The following is a 19,866-nucleotide window of genomic DNA, read 5'->3' as shown; positions in this document are numbered from 1 at the left end:
TTATGGCAAGCCCTTTTGTGCCGAGTCCATTGGATTCAATATCAAATACTCACATCTAGAATCTTCTAGAGACATTTTATGATGAGTCATGGAACCTCATCACGACTCCCTCTTTTTTTTCTGCACTGCTGCCCTTATATAATGACAATTAGTGAATTCAACAAGCCTAGTCAAAGAGACTCAGTGAATTCAACAAGCCTAGTCAAAGAGACTACGTTGGCTAGATGGTACAACTCTATGATTTCTCTCTCTCACATTTTAGAGGGACATCTCTTCTCTAAATACCCTTTTTCCTTTGCCGAAGGAATATCTTCTCATCTACTTATCTTATGAAATGTTACTCTCCACAAAGGTAGAATCACTATAGCCATTTACACACACCTCTCTCTTTGTATACAACACACATAGGAAGCTTCAACGGAACATTGATCCATACCATGATTGTTGTGAGCAACCTTAAATTGACATACATTATCCTCCAAAAGATACATTAGTGGCTCTACCAAGCACCAACAGTTCAATAAGTTTGTCTCCCAATCGAATAGAAGTATCCAAATTAAAATTTCTTTTGAAGTTTTTTTTTTCATATAATTACACTATTATCTTTTTGCTATTTTTTTTATCGTTCAAAATTATTATAAGAAAATTAACATTGATTCAATTGAAAGAATTTATACAACTCAATTCACCATCTTCCAATTCATCGGAAAACAACAAAACTAATTTCAAACAATGGAATGAAATAGATTCCCTGCCATTAATTTCATTTTTTCTTTTTTTTTTGGTCTGACTCTTATCTTTCCCACCAACTTCCTCATAAAACAAACAAAGGTGGCGGCCAGGGGCAATCCCGTTTTAGTTTTGTCCTTCTCGATGGTCTAATTCAGAACCTTCCAATAATTCCATGACACGTTAAAACCCCATTCACACGAAATATTTACAACACCACCATCCACATGACACCATCCATTACGTACTTATTCACAATAGTGTCATTGAATATATGTTAGTTTTAAATTGAGACGGAAAAATGGGCTCGCTCGGCGGGTCAACCCGCTAAACGGAGTAAGATGGACTGAGTTTTTTCACCCTTCTCAAAAGCAGGACAGGGCGAGGCGAGCTCATTTTTTAACAGGCATAGACGGGTCAATGTAAAATAGACTCGAAATAAAAGGGCCAACCCGCCCGCTAAACGGAACGAGACAGGCTGAGTTTTTCAGTCCACTTTCAAAAACAGAACGAGACGGACTAGCTCATTTTTTAACGGGATGGGACAGCGCGGGCCGGGCCGGGCCGCCAACTTTCCCACCTCTAGTTTTAAGTCATTGGATGACAGCTAATTAACCTTTATGTGGAAAAATCTTGTTTTCCCACTTGCATGTTTTGCTTTTCTTCTCCTTCAATCAATGACTTGCCTATGCAAACTTCTTAGTGTTCAAATTGAAATTTTCTACTTGTAGCTGCTTTTCTGGTTACACTGAAAAAAAGAGAGACAAGAGGGTGTTCTGTGTTCTTGAGCACTGTGTTCATGGGTTGCTGCTTTGGTGTACAGATTAAAGCTGAGAGCCCTCCACGCTGTGGTAACATTATTACTCTATTCTTCCCTTGTTTCACCCTTCTTCTTTTTACTTGATCAGCTTGTATATCTTAGCTCTATTTGATTAATTAGGAGATTGTTCAGATTGGAGTTTTGATTGCTCGTATTTTTGTGGATAATATTTTGCTGCTTCGTTAATGATGGAAGGAAAACAACAATTATGGGATTTTTTTTCTTTACTGTCTGGATTAAATGTATGACTCGAACACAAGAAAGACTTGCTTCAAATGAATACTATGTGATGAGTTATGTATTGTTTAGCAAAGTATCCAAAGTAAATAAAAATAGTTATCAAATGGAACAGTCTTATTTGTTTGATTGTGGGAATTTGTCTAAAAATCTGAGGGTGTAATTTGTTATTGAAACTTGAAAGATCCCCTCTTTTTCTGTGAGGATTTTCCCACTGTCTTCAATTCAATCACGCTTTCTACTTTTAATTGTTAAGAATAAATGTAGGATAGGAAGATCCTGAGGGAACTAAAATATGTGTTTTTTTCATATATACTTGAAAGTGAAAAGTATAGAGGGAAAGATGGAGAGAAAAATCAACAACAGAGATTTTATTTTTGGAGTAAGAAATATATTCATGTAAGAATTTTTCCTTTTCATCCACTTTTGGGAACCAAACAATGTACTATATGATGGCAATAATGTTACTACACCTTCTTTTCTTCCCCTTTCCCTCTCTCTCTCTCTCTCTCTCTCTCTCTCTCTATATATATATATATATATATATATATATCTCTTTTATTTGATAAATGATAAGTGTAAAAGAGTACTGTACAAATTAAAGTATAGGAATGACATTACTGAGATGATTGGTTGAAGAAACTGTTGCCCTCCCTCTGCACCAGACCAAGGCCTTTTCAATCAATCAGAAATCTGAGTTTGTCAATATAATGCTTATACATGGCTTGAGAAGTGAATCCATATTTCTCTTTTGACATTGGTAGGTTTGAATTCAAAGAATGGTAGCAGAGAAGAGGAAGGTTTGAGTGGTTCAAGCGGCAAGGTCTCCACTTCACCTGTGCTTCAGACTCCTCGGAGTGAGGGTGAGATATTACAGTCCAACAATTTGAAGAACTTCACATTCAATGAGCTAAGAACTGCTACAAGAAACTTTCGTCCAGATAGTGTGGTGGGTGAAGGTGGATTTGGTTGTGTATTTAAAGGGTGGCTTGATGAGCAGACACTTGCTCCTACTAAACCAGGGACAGGAATTGTCATTGCTGTGAAGAGGCTTAACCAAGAGGGTTCCCAGGGACACAGTGAATGGTTGGTGAGTGTCACTTTCACGTAGCATGGCCCTTTTACACTTTGGAACTTTGCTCTAAGCTTGAGAACTTGGTTGCATTTTGAAGTTAAGGAAAATGTTGAATTAGTTTTAAAAACATGTTTTAGGGACTCTTGTTTTTTTGTGCTATATTTTAGATATTCCTTGTGATGTGACTAAGTAACTTCGTACTATAGACAGAAATCAACTACCTGGGGCAGCTGTATCATCCTAATCTTGTGAAACTGATTGGTTACTGCTTAGAGGATGATCACCGGATTTTGGTATATGAATTTTTGACCAAGGGCAGCTTGGATAATCATTTGTTTAGGAGTAAGTTTTTTAATTTTCCTTCTAGTATTGTCATTTTTTCAAGTTTCTTTGCAGGTTGACTTTATTTAGTAGTTAGTACTTAAGTACCTTAGACACCTCAAAATCTCATCTCTGCCTTATATTTTTGAATCAGGGGCTTCTTACTTTCAACCACTCTCTTGGAAAATCCGTATGAAGGTTGCTCTTGAAGCTGCCAAGGGTCTTGCATTTCTTCACAGTGATGAAGTAGAAGTAATATACCGAGACTTCAAAACTTCTAATATCTTGCTTGATTCTGTAAGTGAATCACATTGATCTTACTACAAGCTTAAAGATAGAGATAATTAGTTAGACTGGCTTTTCTAAAACTCCTTTTTGTTGATGACAGAACTATCATGCAAAACTCTCTGATTTTGGATTGGCAAAAGATGGACCAGCAGGTGATAAAAGCCATGTCTCAACAAGGGTAATGGGAACCCTTGGCTATGCAGCTCCTGAGTATATAGCCACAGGTATCACCAAGTCACTTTAGCACACCACTTCACATTTCATCCTATGATCATACCTTTCATTTAGTGTGTTATGGACTGGATCCATATCTCAACAACTTATAAGATTGAGACTTATCCTAACAATATTTGAATTATTAGAGGATAACTCGATCATCCTATCCCAAAGAATCACACTCCTATTTGGAGTGCACCACATCTTGGCTATACGCCTGTCATCAGTGCGCAATAATTGGTACATTGGCTTAAAGCCAATACGGTATCTTTATCATTGATATCTCTCAGCACATATCTATACGGTAAATACTCACGGTCTACTCGGACCGAACATAGTGTATGAGCATTCAAAGCTGGATGTTATATGGAGAAACTTGAATAGTGTGTAACCAAAAATGACCACGAATTTCACTCCTAACCTTTTTCCTATTGTCATTTTGTGAAGGTCATCTAACCAAGAAGAGTGATGTATATAGTTTTGGGGTTGTTCTTCTGGAAATTATGTCAGGCAAACGTGCATTGGATAAAAATAGGCCATCTGGGGAGCATAATTTAGTTGAATGGGCAAAACCATTACTCAGCAGCAAACGCAAGATCTCTCAAGTTATGGATGCACGTATAGAAGGCCAATACTTATTACGTGAAGCAATGAAAGTAGCTCTACTTGCAATTCAATGCCTCTCTGTAGAACCAAAATTTAGACCAAACATAGATGAGGTTGTGAGAATATTGGAGCAACTTCAGGATTCTAAAGACACAGATGGAGTGGGAAGCTCAAACAGCAATGGTTCAAAACCACATAGAAAAAGTATCAACGAGTCTTTGAATGGAGAAGGAACTTCTAATAATCCAAGTTCATCTGCTTCTCCTCTTCGTACTTAGAAGAAGAGAAAATACATGGGATATGCATTTAGCATACCCTCAGTTTACATTGTTTTGAAGAAATATATATATATATAGAGAAAGAGATGCTACTTTTTTGTATAGCATGAAGCCAAGCATGTATGGTTGCTTCACATATTTTGATTCTTTTGTGTTAATGAATTTTTAAATTTCTTGTGACAGTTTGAATGAGAACTCTATCAAGAAACTTAGTACTACAACATTAATTTTGTTTTATATCTATAAATGAAAATTTTTGCGCATATTTAACTAGCATATTTTTTAATATATTCTAGAATTATGCTAGAGCTTCTCATATACAAATTCCACTACATAATTAGAGATCTCAATTTGGGTCACGTTAGTCCATTCAGGCTGGCCCATTACAGACTGGGCTAAATTTAGGTTGCCTCAATACGGGCTTGGCTTAATTCGGCCTGGCCCACTACAGGCTAAGCAAAACTCAGGGCATGTTTGGTGCATAGTATAGGATAAGGCCTAATAGTATAAGACCTGATAGTACAAGGCCTGATTGTATAAGCCTTGATTAAGTTTTAATACTCTCTTGTGTTTGGCATGCTATTATATAAGGTAATGTATTGTATAAGATAATACTATTCAGTGTTTGGTAATACACTATATAATATTAGATAGGATAAAAATAAATATTTTTGACAAAATTACCCTAATAGATCATGCATAAAAAATGAAATACAGTTTCCAGAATCAAGAGAAAATGTATCATCAAAGTATCATAATTGATTCCGATAAACTAGAGTACTTCTATTTTACTGTTCAATAAAATTGAAATTCTATCCTGTAAGCTTTACAATATAAAAAAGGAATAACATATGTCATTTTAAAGGATATAAGCTTATATTATTTTAGATCCTAACCGTTGATTTCCTTCCATCAACGGTTATAATTTATTATTTATAACCGTTGATGGACTAAAATTTATATATAACCTTATATCCTTTTAAAATGATATATGTTTTTTCCTATAAAAAATGCAATGATAGGTAGTTAACATGTCAAAAAAAAATATTCGCAAATTCAGAATCCCAATTGGATATTAAATAAATAAACAAAATTAGGGTTCCATGAAATGGAATGTCGTTATCCCACCGTCTTTCCTGGGAAAGCTCATCAAAAGTTGAAGGAGGGGGAATCTTGAGAGAATTCTAATATGATAAAATAGTATTGCATTGACCAGGTGACTGAACATTGAATTGTTGTTGAGAGAGAAAAAACATGGAGAAAACATAAATGGGTAACTGGGCTCGAGCTCGAAATCAGTTGTTGTGTAGGAGATAGAATGTTACAAGTTTTAGGGAAAGGAATTTGCAATTAGGGCTCCTTATCAGATTTGGAAAATGTGGTCACCGTCGATGGCAGCAGAGGGAGAAGAGAAGCGAAGGGCGAAGGTGAACGAGGAAGAAAGGGGTAGAATGGGAAGAGAAATATGGGACCTAATACATCAAACTCTAATCAGGTCTAATCCCACCCCCTAGACCTGATTAAATTATACATCATTTTGATGTATTAAGATATCCTGCTGTATAAGTTTATACTATACAATGGTTACACCAAACAACTGAAAATGTCATAATGTATTGTATAAGCTTATACTATCATACCTTATACATCATACCAAGCTCTCTCGTGCCCTTAACGGGTCAAGTATAGCTTGAATTTTCTTTATTTATTTATATATTTAGAGTCTAAAATTTTAATATTAAATAACTCATGCCCGCATTTGTCAGGTTGTTCACACTGATCCAGCACAGGGAAAAACACAAAAGTTAAATAAGAATCAATGGAGAACATAAGGAAGAAAGATTCCTAAACAGAAAAAAGAAAAAAAAAATCATAATTCGGTATAGACGTATAGTGTCTCACTGATTATTGCATCAAAGGTAACTTTAATCTTTATACGAACACTGAATTTCACATTTCCTTACACCATTTATTTTCCTCTCTTTTTTTCATGAATATAAGTATATATAACCAAGTCATGTATATATTAAGGTTAAAATCCTAGACACTAATTGGGTTTGGTACCTAGGTAAATCGTCATAAATTTTTTTGGTAGTAACTTATATTTAATAAGTTTTCTAAGTATTTATTCTAAAAAAAATTATCGGGCAATATAATAAATACTATACCAAATGTATAAAGATATTATAACAATCCCTTGAAATCCTATCTCAGTCATTTATTTATTTACTTATTTACTTTTTTAACCCTCCAATGAAGGAATAATATTCCAGCATAAAAAAAGAGGGGGATTAATACTAATTTTGAGATAACCAATTGAAATTTGTACATATTTAATTAACCAAAATCATATTTGAAAGTTATAAGAGGTTGTCCATTATTTTTTTATATGAACTATGAAGATTACAATAATGCAGTAGGTGTTACGAAATGAAAAGATGGAAGAATCAAACAAAAATATATTTTGTAAATAGAAAAGTATAATGAAAGAGAATCCCTTTGACTCTAAATGCTGCCTATATGCTTTAATTTATAGTTAATATCTCAATTGTAAAGTTGATGTCTTCCTTGATATCTTAATTTATAGCAAGGCTTTTTTTTATTTAGTATACAATATTCTATTTTTTATTTTTTTATTTGCTACACTAGTTTTTATTTGTCACTAGAGAATGGTCTTTTTTTTTCTCATTGCAGTTCTTATCTTGTTATTCTGAAACTTGGGGACTTCTAAAGTATGGGCAAGGATAAACAGAAAAGTATATATGTATTCTTTAAAAAGAAAGTAGTATCTGAAAGTAAATCAAGTGATGAACCTACGAACATGATTTCTAAAAGTGATGCAGCTTCTCATGAGCAACCTCCTTCCAAGTGTCGTAGAATTGAACGTACTGTGACATTATTACAGTCAAAAGTAAATTTTTTGAACGTGATCCAGGCAAACGTAAGCCAATTTGGGAATATTCAGCTAATGAAGACGATGACATACGAAGAGCTTATTTAATAGCTGGGCCATATCAACCTCAATGCTCCTATCCATTTTCAAAGGAGAAGCATCCTCGACGTTTTCAAGCTTCTTGGTTCAAATAATTTTCTTCGTGGCTTGAGTATTCACCTTATATAGATGCTTCATTTTGTTTACCATGTTATCTTTTCACTACAAAAGTCGGTGGGCGACATGGTTGGGATGCATTCACAATCAAGGGTTTTAATAGTTGGCATAAAGTTCATTGTGGAAAGTATTGTGCTTTTCTAAGTCACATGGGAGATGATCCTTGTTCACAACATAATAATGCACTCATCTCATGTGCAGCCTTAATGAATCAGCCTTGTCATATTGACAAAGTTATGCATGCTCAAAGCTCCCAACAAATTGAAAAATAGGTTGCGTGTTAAGACTTCAATTGATGTTGCTTGTTGGCTTTCTTTTCAAGGATGTGCTTTTAGAGGGCATGATGAGACTATTAATTCAAGAAATAGTGGTAATTTTATTGAAATGATCAAACTTTTGGCATCTTACAATGAAAATGTTTTAGATGTTGTTCTACAGAATGCTCCATTGACATCCAAGTATACCTCACCTCAAATACAAAAGGAGATTTTATATGTTCTAGCAAACAAAGTGCGAAAACAGATTCACAAAGATATTGGGTCTCTAAGTTTTGTATTATTGTGAATGAAGCACGTGATGAATCCAAAAGGGAACAAATGGCTCTTGTCTTGAGATTTGTTGACAAAGATGGTTTCATAAAAGAGAGATTTTTTTTTTATCTTTATCATGTTCAAGATACATCATCTATGACACTTAAAAATGCTATTAGTGAAATACTCTCACATCATTGCCTTGATATCCAGAATATCTGTGGCCAAGGATATGATGGTGCTAGTAACATGCGTGGTGAATGGAACAAATTGCAGGAATTATTTCTTAAGGAATGTCCTTGTGCTTATTATGTGCATTGTTTTGCTCATTGATTGCAATTAGCCTTGATTGCTGCCGCAAAGGAAGTTTCTTCTATTTATCAATTCTTTCAGAATTTGAATTTCATCATTAATATTATCACTGCTTCTTTTAAGCGTCATGATCAATTCTAAGCTGCCCAAATTTATGAATTTGAACATTTGCAGGCTATTGGTGAACTTGAAACTGGTACAGGTTCTAACCAAGTAGGTACATTAAAGAGGGCTAGTGATACTAGATGGGGTTCTCATTTTTATTCCATATGCAGTCTTCAACGAAGGTATAATGAATCATGTTCAGTACTTGAAATAATTCGTAGTGAAGGAACAAATTACTCTCAAAGAGGAGAAGCTACTGCAGCTTATAAGATGATCACTTCCTTTGAGTTTATCTTTAATTTATTTTTGATGAAAGAGATAATGAGCATCACTGAGATTCTTTGTCAAGCATTACAACAAAAATCTCAAGATGTTTTGAATGCTATACAATTAGTTTCAAGTACAAAGGAGCTTATTCAAGAATTACGAGATGATGGTTGGAAAAAAATACTTCAAAGTGTTGTTAATTTTTCCAAGTTTCATGAAATAGATGTTCCAGATTTTAATGCTCAATATATTGAAGGTCGTGGTCGTCGACAACTTGATCAAATAACTATTGAGCATCATTATCATTTTGATATCTTTAATTTAGCCATTGACTTTCAATTACAAGAGTTAGATATAAGGTTTAATGAGCAATCGATGGAACTTTTATCACTTAGCTCTTCGTTAGATCCGAAGGATGGTTACAAATCATTTAATGTTGATGATATTTGTAGTGTTGCAGAGAAATACTATCCTCTTGATTTTTCCTAGCATGAGATAATTAATTTGAATTGTCAATTGAAGCATTTCCACAAGGACATCCCAAAACATCCAATACTTCAAAATGTATCTTCAATTTATGAGTTGTGTCAAGGATTAGCTAAGACAGGAAAGTCAAATTCCTATCATTTGGTTGATAGGCTAATTCGTCTTATTTTAACACTACCATTTTCAACAGCAAGTGGTGAACGTGCATTCTCAACAATGAAAATTGTGAAAACAAGGCTTCGAAACAACATGGAGGATGACTTTCTTGCAAATAATTTGATTGTGTATTTTGAAAGAGAGATTGCTGAAACTTTTACTACAGATTCTATCCTTGAAGATTTCGTCAATTTAAAAGAGCGTCGTTTACAATTTTAGGTATGCATTTTTTTATTATATTTTAAATTATTTATTAAATATTATTATGCATATATGTATTATATTTATGTGTTTTTATATCCTTAGGACAATACTTGGTTCATTACTTATTATGCTGTGGGAGGAAAGTGAAATTCTTATGTTTGAAATGCTTATCGAAAAGGTTAGTGCCTTTTTATATGTTTGTTTTGATATATAATCATTGATAATTGTTCATTTGAATTTTCAATGTTATGTGACATTATTTAATACATAATTTAGATAACTATGTTAGAATTCATAGTAAATTTTTTTCCTGATTAATTTGCGTAATTACAATAAATATTTTGATAATTTAATTTGTCGAAATTTTTTGACACCACTTAAATTTTTAGTTTGGCTCCACCACTGCCCACTGATACTGATACATCCTTTAATGAAAAAAAAGGTAACACATTTATTATATTTTTATTTTTATAATTATTTTCTTTGATATTCATATTTTTTTTTCTTTTTTTGGTAAAGTTGTACCTACTTGTACCGAAAATTTGTTCCTTAATAGACCGTGTTTCATAATGTCAGCATAGTGGTCTATTAATGAAACATTCATTTTTCTAAACCTGAAGGTATGTCAGTATGTGTTTATATAGGAGAAACACGTTTCTTTTTGGTTCCGTGACAAAGACAATATGCTCGTATATACAAGTTGCATATGAAAAGTAACTAGTATTTGGGTTCATCAAAATAAGTTAGTTCAACTAATACATATTTGATTTCATTCAAGTAAGATTTTGATTTAAATTTTTGTGAATGCAAAACAATTTCTTTAATAAAATTAATCATATTATAATGTGAATATTCACCATTCGAATAAGATTACATTCCTCAAAGATACATGTGATTTATAAAAAGAAAATATTTGAGTTCAAGAGTGCGTATGATACATGGACCTTGCAAGTATCCCGTGCCTTGTGACTTGCAAAATGATTTTATTATTATTATTTTTATTTTTGTACATATTATTATTATTTTTTAAAGTGGCACAGGCTAGAGAATAATAATGATAATAGTTTGTTTACCAAAAAAGGTAACTTGTATTTAGGATTAAGAATTATTTCACTCGGCATAATTTCAACAAAGCCGTCTTAGCTCAGTGGTAGAGCGCGTGGCTTTTAACCACGTGGCCGTGGGTTCGATCCCCACAGACGGCGTTTTTGTCATTTCAATTTGGGTTTGTTCCTATGCTCTACGTGTCGCGGTCCAATCAGAAAATTCCACCTAATCTCCACAACCTCACACTATCGGCGAGCGTGCTGTTAGCTTCGAAGTTCAAACTCTGACGTTTAAATTTTGTATTTGACCTTATTAAAATTTTCTGAAAATTTCACTTTTATCCTATGTGTTTCTAAATTCTAAATTCTTATGTGTTTCTAAATTCTAAATTTATCTCATGTGATTATAACATATACAGCTTAATTTTTCGATATAAAGATATCTTTATAGTATAAAATATTAAAATTACTTTAAATAAATAAATAAAATATTAAAATTACTTTAAATAAATAAATAAAATATAAAAAATATTATATATACACATATAAATCCAGTATTTCTCTAGTAATAGGGAAACAAATTATTTTAGGTAAAAAACATGTAGGAAAATATCATTTGACACGGATGTTAAACTGAAATATTTAATATCAAATCTTGACTGTTAATTTATGTCAATCTAACGGTTATAATTTACAATTAATAAGTGTGTCTTAATAAATTATAATCGTTAGAATCTCAAAAATCAATAATTAAGATTAGAGATTAAACTTTTTAATTACATACTAATATCAAAAGATCATTTTATATATATATATATATATATATATATATATATATATATATATATATATATATATATATATATATAAACTAACAGTCTCTTATTAAGATTGGTATAGTCACAAGGAATTTAAGTAACTTGTATAAAGTAAGTTTATCGAAAAAAAATAATTTATATGAGATGATAAGTTGGAACTTCAGTATCATTATTGTATAAAAAAAAAAAGTTGAACATCATACCCTCCCTAATTAATGGATTACATGTGAAATTATAAAGAAAGATTTTACCCTTCCTTTAAAGGATGAGTTATGTTTTTTTATAGCTGTAGCGTTATCATAATATGTTTTTATAGCACTTCATGCGATGAAAGGATATTTATTATATTTTACATAGAAAAAATGTATGTGATTTTAAAGGACGTAAAATTATATTATTTTAGGTGAGAAAAAGAGATAAATAGAGGGGAAGAGAGAGGATAAAAAATAAAATAAAGATGTAAGTCTATCTCTTTGTGAAGGTGATACGACATAAGTTGTGTCATCTTAAAAGATAAATATTTTTTCTTTTTATATAATAAGGGCATTTTAGAAATTTTGGGTGTTAAGGAATACACGTCACTTTTTCCTAAAATTAATAAAAGAAAAAGGACAGTTTTTTTCAGCATGACAATGACCTATGAGTAACTAAAGCCTAGTAAAGAGTGAGTTGTTGTTGTTGTTGTTGTTGTTGTAGGAGGAGCTGAACTTTGGTTAAGATTCGAGGGTCAAACCCCCCAAATCAGAACACGATCATCGTGTTCTCGTGATTCCTCTCAGGTACATAGTTAGGTCACACTATCCTACAACAGATCCACTTTCAGTGACCTTCCAATTTTTCCAAGGTCAAAATTTCTCTGAATTTTCACCCAATTCGTCAAATTTTTCTCTGCATTTCCCTTTTATCACTAAGAATTCTTCCTCTAAACTTGGATTCTTCTCATGCATGCACTTGGTATCAATCACTGAAATGCGTGGTCATTTTCTGTTTTTTTTTTTTTTTTTTCCCTGTCGGATACTGTAGCAATAATTTCATAATATTTAGGGAAAAGAAGGGAAAAAGGAGAAGATTCTTGAGTGTTTGATTGATACAGGCTTTCTGGGTTGCTGTAGATACTTTTCAGTTTTGACTTATATTTGGGTTTGATTTTTGGATGCCTATGTTTTCTGAGTGAACTTGATTGAGTTGAATTGATTTTTTAGGTTTGAAGTGTGGCTTCATGCATGTGCTATCAGTGCATGTTTGTTTTTGATTAATTTTTAGTAAACGTTTTTTTTTTTTTTCTCTGCCAAAAGCTTTTAGTAAGATTTGATTATAAACTGTTTTGAACTTGTGGGACATTGTGTTGGAATAAGAATTAGGGAATGCTGATAATGATAAGTTGTTTTGAATTTCTTTACAAGGATTAATCGGTCATTTGTTGATTACTGAATGCATGACTAAAGATTTGGGAATGTCTGCGTGCTTCAATTTTCTATTGCTGCTGATTATATACCCCATGTTAACCGCGGGCAAATTACTGCAAGTTATTAATATGAACGGTTTTGGTTAATATACTTTTTGTGGTTTTGATTACAGTATATTTGTTTATTTATTTCTGAACATTGGTTCCAGGCTGTTTGTTCATGCTTAATCTGTTACACAGTATTTAGTTCCATTTACACATTTGAAGGAACGTTCTAATTTCAAATGTTTTAAGTAATGGAGGATCCATTTCAATAAAGTGATTTGAATAAAATTTCTGTTCGAGTTTAGTGTTTTTCCCATGCTCTGAATATGATATTTAATAGAATTAATCTGCAAAGGAACAGAACAACAGTCAGTACTAACACTACATTTGTCTTTCAGGTAATATTATAATAAGCGTAGGAGGAACTGTAATGGCTCACGGATCTGATGAGGATACTGATATAAGTGAATCTGAAATAAGTGAATATGAAGATAAATGTTACGAAGAACTAAAAAATGGAAGTCAGAATGTGAAAACCTCGGATGAGACTTTCACTTGTCCATACTGCCCTAAAAAGAGAAAACGGGATTATTTGTTGAAGGAAATCCTTCAACATGCTTCTGGGGTGGGTCAGAGTAGTTCACAAAAGAGAAAGGCAAGAGAAAAGGCTAATCATTTGGCTTTAGTGAAATATTTGGAAAAGGATCTTATGATGGTAGATGTTCCATCAAAACCTGCAGATGAAAGTGATCCTCCTGTTAATTGTGATGAGCAGTTTGTGTGGCCTTGGATAGGAATTGTAGTTAATATTACCACAAGACGGGCAGAGGATGGACGCTTTGTTGGGGAGAGTGGTTCCAAGCTGAGGGATGAATACAGAAGCAAGGGTTTTAATCCAGTTCGAGTCAATCCTCTGTGGAATTTCCGGGGTCACTCTGGAACTGCTCTTGTGGAATTCAATAAAAACTGGCCAGGCTTGGATAATGCATTGGCATTTGAAAGAGCATATGAATTAGATCATCATGGGAAAAAAGATTGGTTTGCTAGTTCTGAGCAGAAGTCTGGTCTTTATGCATGGGTTGCCCGAGCAGATGACTACAAAATGAACAATATCATAGGGGACAATCTGCGAAAGATGGGGGATGTCAAAACCATACCTGAACTTATGGAAGAAGAAGCTAGAAGGCAGGATAAACTCGTGTCCAATTTAACTAACATTATTCAGGTCAAGAGTGAGCACTTAAAAGAGATGGAAGTAAGATGCACTGAGACTGCAAATAAAATCGACATTGCTATGGAGGAAAAAGATGACCTTGTTCAAGCTTATAATGAAGGTATCTATTTTTATTTTGCCCAAGATGCTTTTTGCTAATTTGGATTAGGACTCGTGTCCGTTGTGGCTGTTGGTGTTTCATGTTTCTGATTAATTTGTGTAGTTGTAGAAGGCCAAGTATTGGTGCAACAGGTACTTTGGTTGCACATACAATTGCCCGAGTGTCAGTTTCTGGAACACAGGGTTGAATCTGAATTTTAGAAGATATTTGTTTTTTTATTATTATTATTATTATTATTATTATTATTTTTTTTTTTTTTTTTTTCTTAAGAATATTGTGCTCAAATTATTTTTTACATTTTTTTCAATTGATTATTAGTTTTGAATGATGCTGATATGTTGTAACAACAATGTTTTATGCTATAATTCCTTGTATTCAGAGATAAAGAAAATACAGTCAAGTGCAAGGGATCACTTCCAGAGGATTTTTAATGATCATGAAAAGCTTAAGTCGCAACTGGAATCTCAGAAAAGTGAGCTTGAGTTGCGAAAAGTTGAATTGGAAAAACGTGAAGCACATAATGAAAGTGAAAGAAAAAAGTTGGCAGAAGACATTGATGAGGTATAGTATTTTTCTTATTTTGTAGCATCTGCTCTGTCATGCTATGATTGGGATTCCTGTGATTTTAAGATTAAAAGAATAAAATTATTGTTTAAGGTTGATTAATATTTACTCAGATGGTTGATATATAGATGTTTCAGTGCTTTCAGGAAGGAGTTAGCAACCAAGGTTAATCATTTTTCCGGTTGGGTTTGATGATCATGAAATGATTGGTTGAAAACTATTTTAATTTGACTTTATATGGATAATTAATTATCGAATACTGGGTATATGACGATTCGGGTTTCTGTTTGAGTAGTTATGAAGGCTATGAATCCAAAACTAGTTAGTGTCTGGATTGCTAGTGTATTTACTTCAAAGAAAAATTATTTGACGATTCAATGCTCAATGGCAGCTCATAATCTGTGAGTTCGTGTTTGTCTGTCTGCGATTTTGATCAAGGCAGTGGTCTTGTCCCTTTGGCGTGTCACAAGAGAGGCTTTTGAACAATGGCACCAATATTTAGCAATAACTGTTGAATAATAATTAAAATTATAAACTCCATTGAGTTGTCATATGCCATACATTTGATGAGATGAAATTTTCCTTTACTCTTTATACTCCCATTAAGGATCTTGCCAAAGGACTATAAAAACCAAAATTTTGACATAATCTGTTCTTCCTGTGTCTTTGAAATCATTTAAACTAATAATGTTCTCTAGAATCTTGTATAAGGCTTTGTTCAACACTGCTTGCATTCATTGTCTTTGCAGAATGCAATGAAAAACAGCTCTCTTCAGATGGCTGCTATAGAGCAACAGAAAGCTGATGAAAATGTTTTGAAACTGGCTGGAGATCAAAAGGTTTGTGTTACCGTCTTTAAGTTTTGTTATTGACCAAAAGGATCCTTGTCAGCATCAAAATAGCATCGTATTAATACTATTTGTATCTATTTGTGCAGAAGCAAAAAGAACAACTCCATGCTAAAATCATTCAGCTTGAAAAACAACTGGATATGAAACAAAAGCTGGAATTGGAGATTCAGCAACTAAAAGGATCATTAAATGTGTTGAAACACATAGAAGATGGTGAAGATGCAGAAATTCTGAAGAAGGTAGATGCATTGCATAAGGGTTTAAGAGAAAAGGAACAGTCACTTCAAGACTTAGATGCATTGAACCAAACACTTATCATTAAAGAGCGTAAGAGCAATGATGAGCTGCAGGAAGCTCGAAAAGAATTGATTAATGTAAGTTTTTTTTTTTTCCATATATATCTTCCCTTACCAGGTTACTGATTCTTTAAATTTATTTGGAAGAGCATCTGTTCAACGAGGTCTAGTTTTATGGTTATTTCACATTTAGACTGTTTCACATGTAATGTTTTTATGATGATTTTACTTGCCCGTTTGAAGTTTTATATGAATTGAAGCACACGTACTCTTATAAATTTACATTTTTTTTTTGTAGTGTGTTCCTTTTCTTTTTCTTCTTTTTTCTATTTGGTCTACTCTATGTTGTTAATTTTTATGGTTCAGAGCAAGGTAGCCAAGTAACTTGAGTATAATTAAAATCTTATTGTTTCTATTTCATCTAATTGAATTTTATTACTCAAAATGTTTTTTATGGTCCATCTGTTTATGCAGAAGAGACGAATTATGATTGTGTGGATATTCACTGCTCATATGTTATGTTACTTTTATCATAGACCTTATGTTCTGAAAATTTCTTGCATTTTAAAGCTTTCTTCAACTTTTTACTGTCCAACATTGCGGGCAAGATTTGGTAATAGTCTTTCTCTCTTACAGGGTATTAAAGAGATAACAAATCGTGCCCATATTGGTGTGAAGAGAATGGGAGAACTTGACACCAGACCATTCCATGAAGCTATGAAGAAAAGATATAATGAGGAGGAAGCTGAAGAGAGAGCTTCAGAACTGTGTTCATTGTGGGAAGAGTATCTGAAGGACCCAGATTGGCATCCATTCAAAGTTATCATAATTGAAGGGAAAGAAAAGGTGTGTCTTTGCTAAACATATAGATCTCCTGAAATTATCCTGAAATCTAGCTGCTTCGTTGCATGTCTCTGTTTCTTAATCAAATTTGGCTCATTCTGTTATTTATATTTGGCTCATTCTGTTATTTATATTTGGCGTACCTTTTCAGGAAGTTACTGAATGTTTTGATGGTCCCTGTACTCTAGACTAGAACTATTTGGCCTTCTGAACCTGTAATTCTTTCACCTAGTGTTATCCAAGGCATTGTTTATATTGATTCTTTCACTTTAGGATCTAATGTTTATTGGAATGAAGGTTTTTGCTGATTTGAAGTGTCATCGGCAATTAACAGGAAAAAGAATGATCTGACAACCAAGAATAGTGGCCAACCTGTTAGTATTTTGAACTTTGGAGTTTGAACCTCCCTGATAGCAGCAATTGCGTTTTGTCCTTGTGAATTGTAAACCTGGAAGGCTTGAACAGTATAAAATAAAATATTTTTCAAAAGTTGTAGATGTGCTGCGTTCAAATTTGAAAATGATGTTGGTGCATTTATCGAATGGGAGTTGGGAAAATTTACTTGTATCCTGATAGATCCTTACTGCTAAATTGTATTGTACAAGGAAGGGGATGGGAAGTAGAGGATCAGCATACATATGTAAGGAGGACACAGTGTGAAATAAGGGAAATATTCATACTGATAGTCTAGAGCATAACCAATTATTGAGCTGACAATGAGTAGTGGGAGAAGGAGGGAATTCGTTTGTTGGAAATGAGCGTATAAGAAGGAGGAAGTGCAGGATATTATGTTTAGAACCTACAATCAAGAGAGCTGAGAACTTGTTGCATTTGCTTTTACCTTATATTTTTATTTGTGTTCCAGCATCAGAGAGTGAGAATGAGAGATACACTCTATAATCCCTCCTTAGATAGTGATGTCAGATTAATCTCAGTTCTGAAGAGGGAAGTCTGGTTTGTGAATACAGTAATTCTCATACCTGATTCCAATTCCTAGCAAATCCTGAAATACTTGAAAAATCAGGATGCCACATTAAAATTAATGGTCCCTTTCATCAACTAATTTGGAATCTTCCTTGACTAAGATCAATGTTGCCTATATTTAGGAAAGCCAAGTTGGATATCTGTCTTGATGTGCTTGGGTCACTGCCTTGGTTCATTGATGATTGTTTTCATCAGGAACACCCCTAACTTTATTCTTCCTCTACTGCTTTAGGACTATCTTTCCAAGATAGCAATTTCATCTATTCAAGATTTTCAGATTTATTCTAATCTACATTCATATTGCATTATTTTTCTAATTTATTTGGTGAAACTTTGAACGCTTACTTTGTTATCTCACTTCATGCATTTTTCATTTCAGGAAATTATTAAAGATGACGATGAAAAGCTGAATGGGCTGAAAAATGACCTGGGTGAAAGGGCATATAGTGCAGTAGTGGAAGCTTTAACAGAGATAAATGAATATAATCCTAGTGGGCGGTACATAACCTCAGAATTATGGAACTATGGACAGGGAAGGAGAGCAACTTTGCAAGAAGGAGTACAATTTCTGTTGAAACAATGGAAAGTACATAAACGCAAGAGAGGAATAATGTGAAGGTTTGTATATAACTATATAATGTATTTAGGTTACTGCATTTTTCTTTTAAACTGTGTAGTTAGAACCTAGAAAGAAAAATATCTTAAAGGCTAATTAATATGTGGTTGGCTTAGTTACTTACCATCTAGGTTACTTCTTTTCACATGTAATTACTTGTTGATTTATAGAATTCAGAAGGTTCCTCCGTCCTATTTTCCTTTTATGATTACTGTTACTATTTCAATCTCTTATCATATAATTACTATGGATTGTATTGCTTAAAGGTTGATGCTCGTTACAGGAATAAACATTATTACATTCGGAGAGGGAAATTATGCATCGCAGCCAGGTAGCATGCATCCATATTTGGAGAGCTGCAAACCTAATGGTTGTGTATGGAAATTTCTAATGATGTTATGTTATTTAATTTCACTTGACATTTGGCTTCTGTGGGCGTGAGAGAAGACATTGATGTTACAACTTGTATAACTATATTATTTAGCTTTGATTTTTAACATTTCTCTTTGAGTAATTAACATTTTGGTATAAATGTTTTTTACTGTCTTCATGTCATGATCCAACTAACACGGTTGTTAGATATAAAAATCAACCGTTTCGCTTTCATGGTTTGGTGGTCAATAGTTTTGATTCTACTTACCTTTATGTTATTAAATTAAGTGTAATTTCAACATAAGAGAGACCAACACATACGTTGAACACATATTTTAAGTCTAAAATGTTATTGCGTGATGAAACGCGATAAATATAAGAACTATTTGAGTTGTCACGTAATAGTTTTAAGCTTTGGAAGTATTGATTTTGAAATCTTCTACCAAATGTGGTAAATAAAATTTCCAATATCAGTTTTCAAGAATCAAAAAATAATCCATGTACCAAATACCCCCTCCCCTATATTCAATGCACATGCCATGAATGTTGGCAAAGGAGATTAATAAATGAAGATTAATAAATCAAGTTATCATTCTTGTTTATAGGGAGTGCCTCTTTGAATCCTCTTAGGTGGTGTTTGGTATAAGGGTATCACAAGGATTACCGGTAAACTTTCTTTGGAAAACATCGATTCCTATGTTTGGTAGAAGTATCAAAAATCAATTCCTGGGTATCCAAGCTTTATCGGTAAAGCATTTTACAAAGAAAAATTACTGTTTGGATTACCAAAAATTAGGCGGTTTTCATGATTACTGAGGGAGGGGAAAACAAATAACATATTTTTGAGACAATAATACTCCCAACACACATCAAATTAGTAGGTCTGGTGTCAATGAAAAGTTAAGGTTAGTTTTGTAAAATCAACATATATTACCAGTAATATTTTACTCACA

General features: G+C 33.1%; 3 protein-coding genes and 1 non-coding gene across 6 annotated transcripts; all 4 read left to right on the top strand.

The window, feature by feature from the left end:
* Positions 1-1,366: 1,366 nt before the first annotated feature.
* LOC133312937 (receptor-like cytoplasmic kinase 176) lies at positions 1,367-4,784 on the top strand. Of its 2 annotated transcripts, none has more exons than XM_061514226.1 (6): positions 1,367-1,577; positions 2,551-2,876; positions 3,068-3,203; positions 3,337-3,479; positions 3,571-3,694; positions 4,134-4,784. In XM_061514226.1, the coding sequence occupies exons 1-6, from the start codon at positions 1,529-1,531 to the stop codon at positions 4,568-4,570; spliced, it is 1,215 nt and encodes a 404-aa protein (XP_061370210.1). In that variant the 5' UTR covers positions 1,367-1,528; the 3' UTR covers positions 4,571-4,784. The 2 variants fall into 2 exon arrangements, with proteins under 2 accessions (XP_061370210.1, XP_061370209.1); XM_061514225.1 differs by having other exon boundaries at positions 1,367-1,580.
* Positions 4,785-7,391: 2,607 nt separating this feature from the next.
* On the top strand, positions 7,392-9,382 carry LOC133312961 (uncharacterized). The gene is made up of 4 exons (XM_061514260.1): positions 7,392-7,455; positions 8,002-8,231; positions 8,423-8,521; positions 8,696-9,382. Exons 1-4 carry the CDS (start codon positions 7,392-7,394, stop codon positions 9,380-9,382), a joined length of 1,080 nt encoding a protein of 359 aa, XP_061370244.1.
* A 1,490-nt stretch (positions 9,383-10,872) lies between these two features.
* Positions 10,873-10,944, top strand: TRNAK-UUU (transfer RNA lysine (anticodon UUU)). The gene has a single exon. It is a non-coding gene; the product is annotated as a tRNA-Lys (tRNA).
* Positions 10,945-12,299: 1,355 nt separating this feature from the next.
* On the top strand, positions 12,300-19,081 carry LOC133312936 (protein INVOLVED IN DE NOVO 2). 2 transcript variants are annotated; one of them, XM_061514223.1, is made up of 8 exons: positions 12,300-12,382; positions 13,452-14,387; positions 14,767-14,948; positions 15,701-15,790; positions 15,889-16,176; positions 16,735-16,944; positions 18,305-18,543; positions 18,825-19,081. In XM_061514223.1, exons 2-7 carry the CDS (start codon positions 13,484-13,486, stop codon positions 18,539-18,541), a joined length of 1,911 nt encoding a protein of 636 aa, XP_061370207.1. In that variant the 5' UTR covers positions 12,300-12,382; positions 13,452-13,483; the 3' UTR covers positions 18,542-18,543; positions 18,825-19,081. The 2 variants fall into 2 exon arrangements, with proteins under 2 accessions (XP_061370207.1, XP_061370208.1); XM_061514224.1 differs by having other exon boundaries at positions 12,325-12,447.
* Positions 19,082-19,866: the final 785 nt, after the last annotated feature.

The sequence above is a fragment of the Gastrolobium bilobum genome, unplaced genomic scaffold (genome assembly GCF_033153095.1).
Source record: "Gastrolobium bilobum isolate Gb01-03AN ecotype WA unplaced genomic scaffold, APGP_CSIRO_Gbil_v1 utg918, whole genome shotgun sequence".
Lineage (NCBI taxonomy): Eukaryota > Viridiplantae > Streptophyta > Magnoliopsida > Fabales > Fabaceae > Gastrolobium > Gastrolobium bilobum.
Note: the sequence above shows the minus strand (reverse complement) of the source record. Positions and strands in the feature narration are given on the sequence as shown.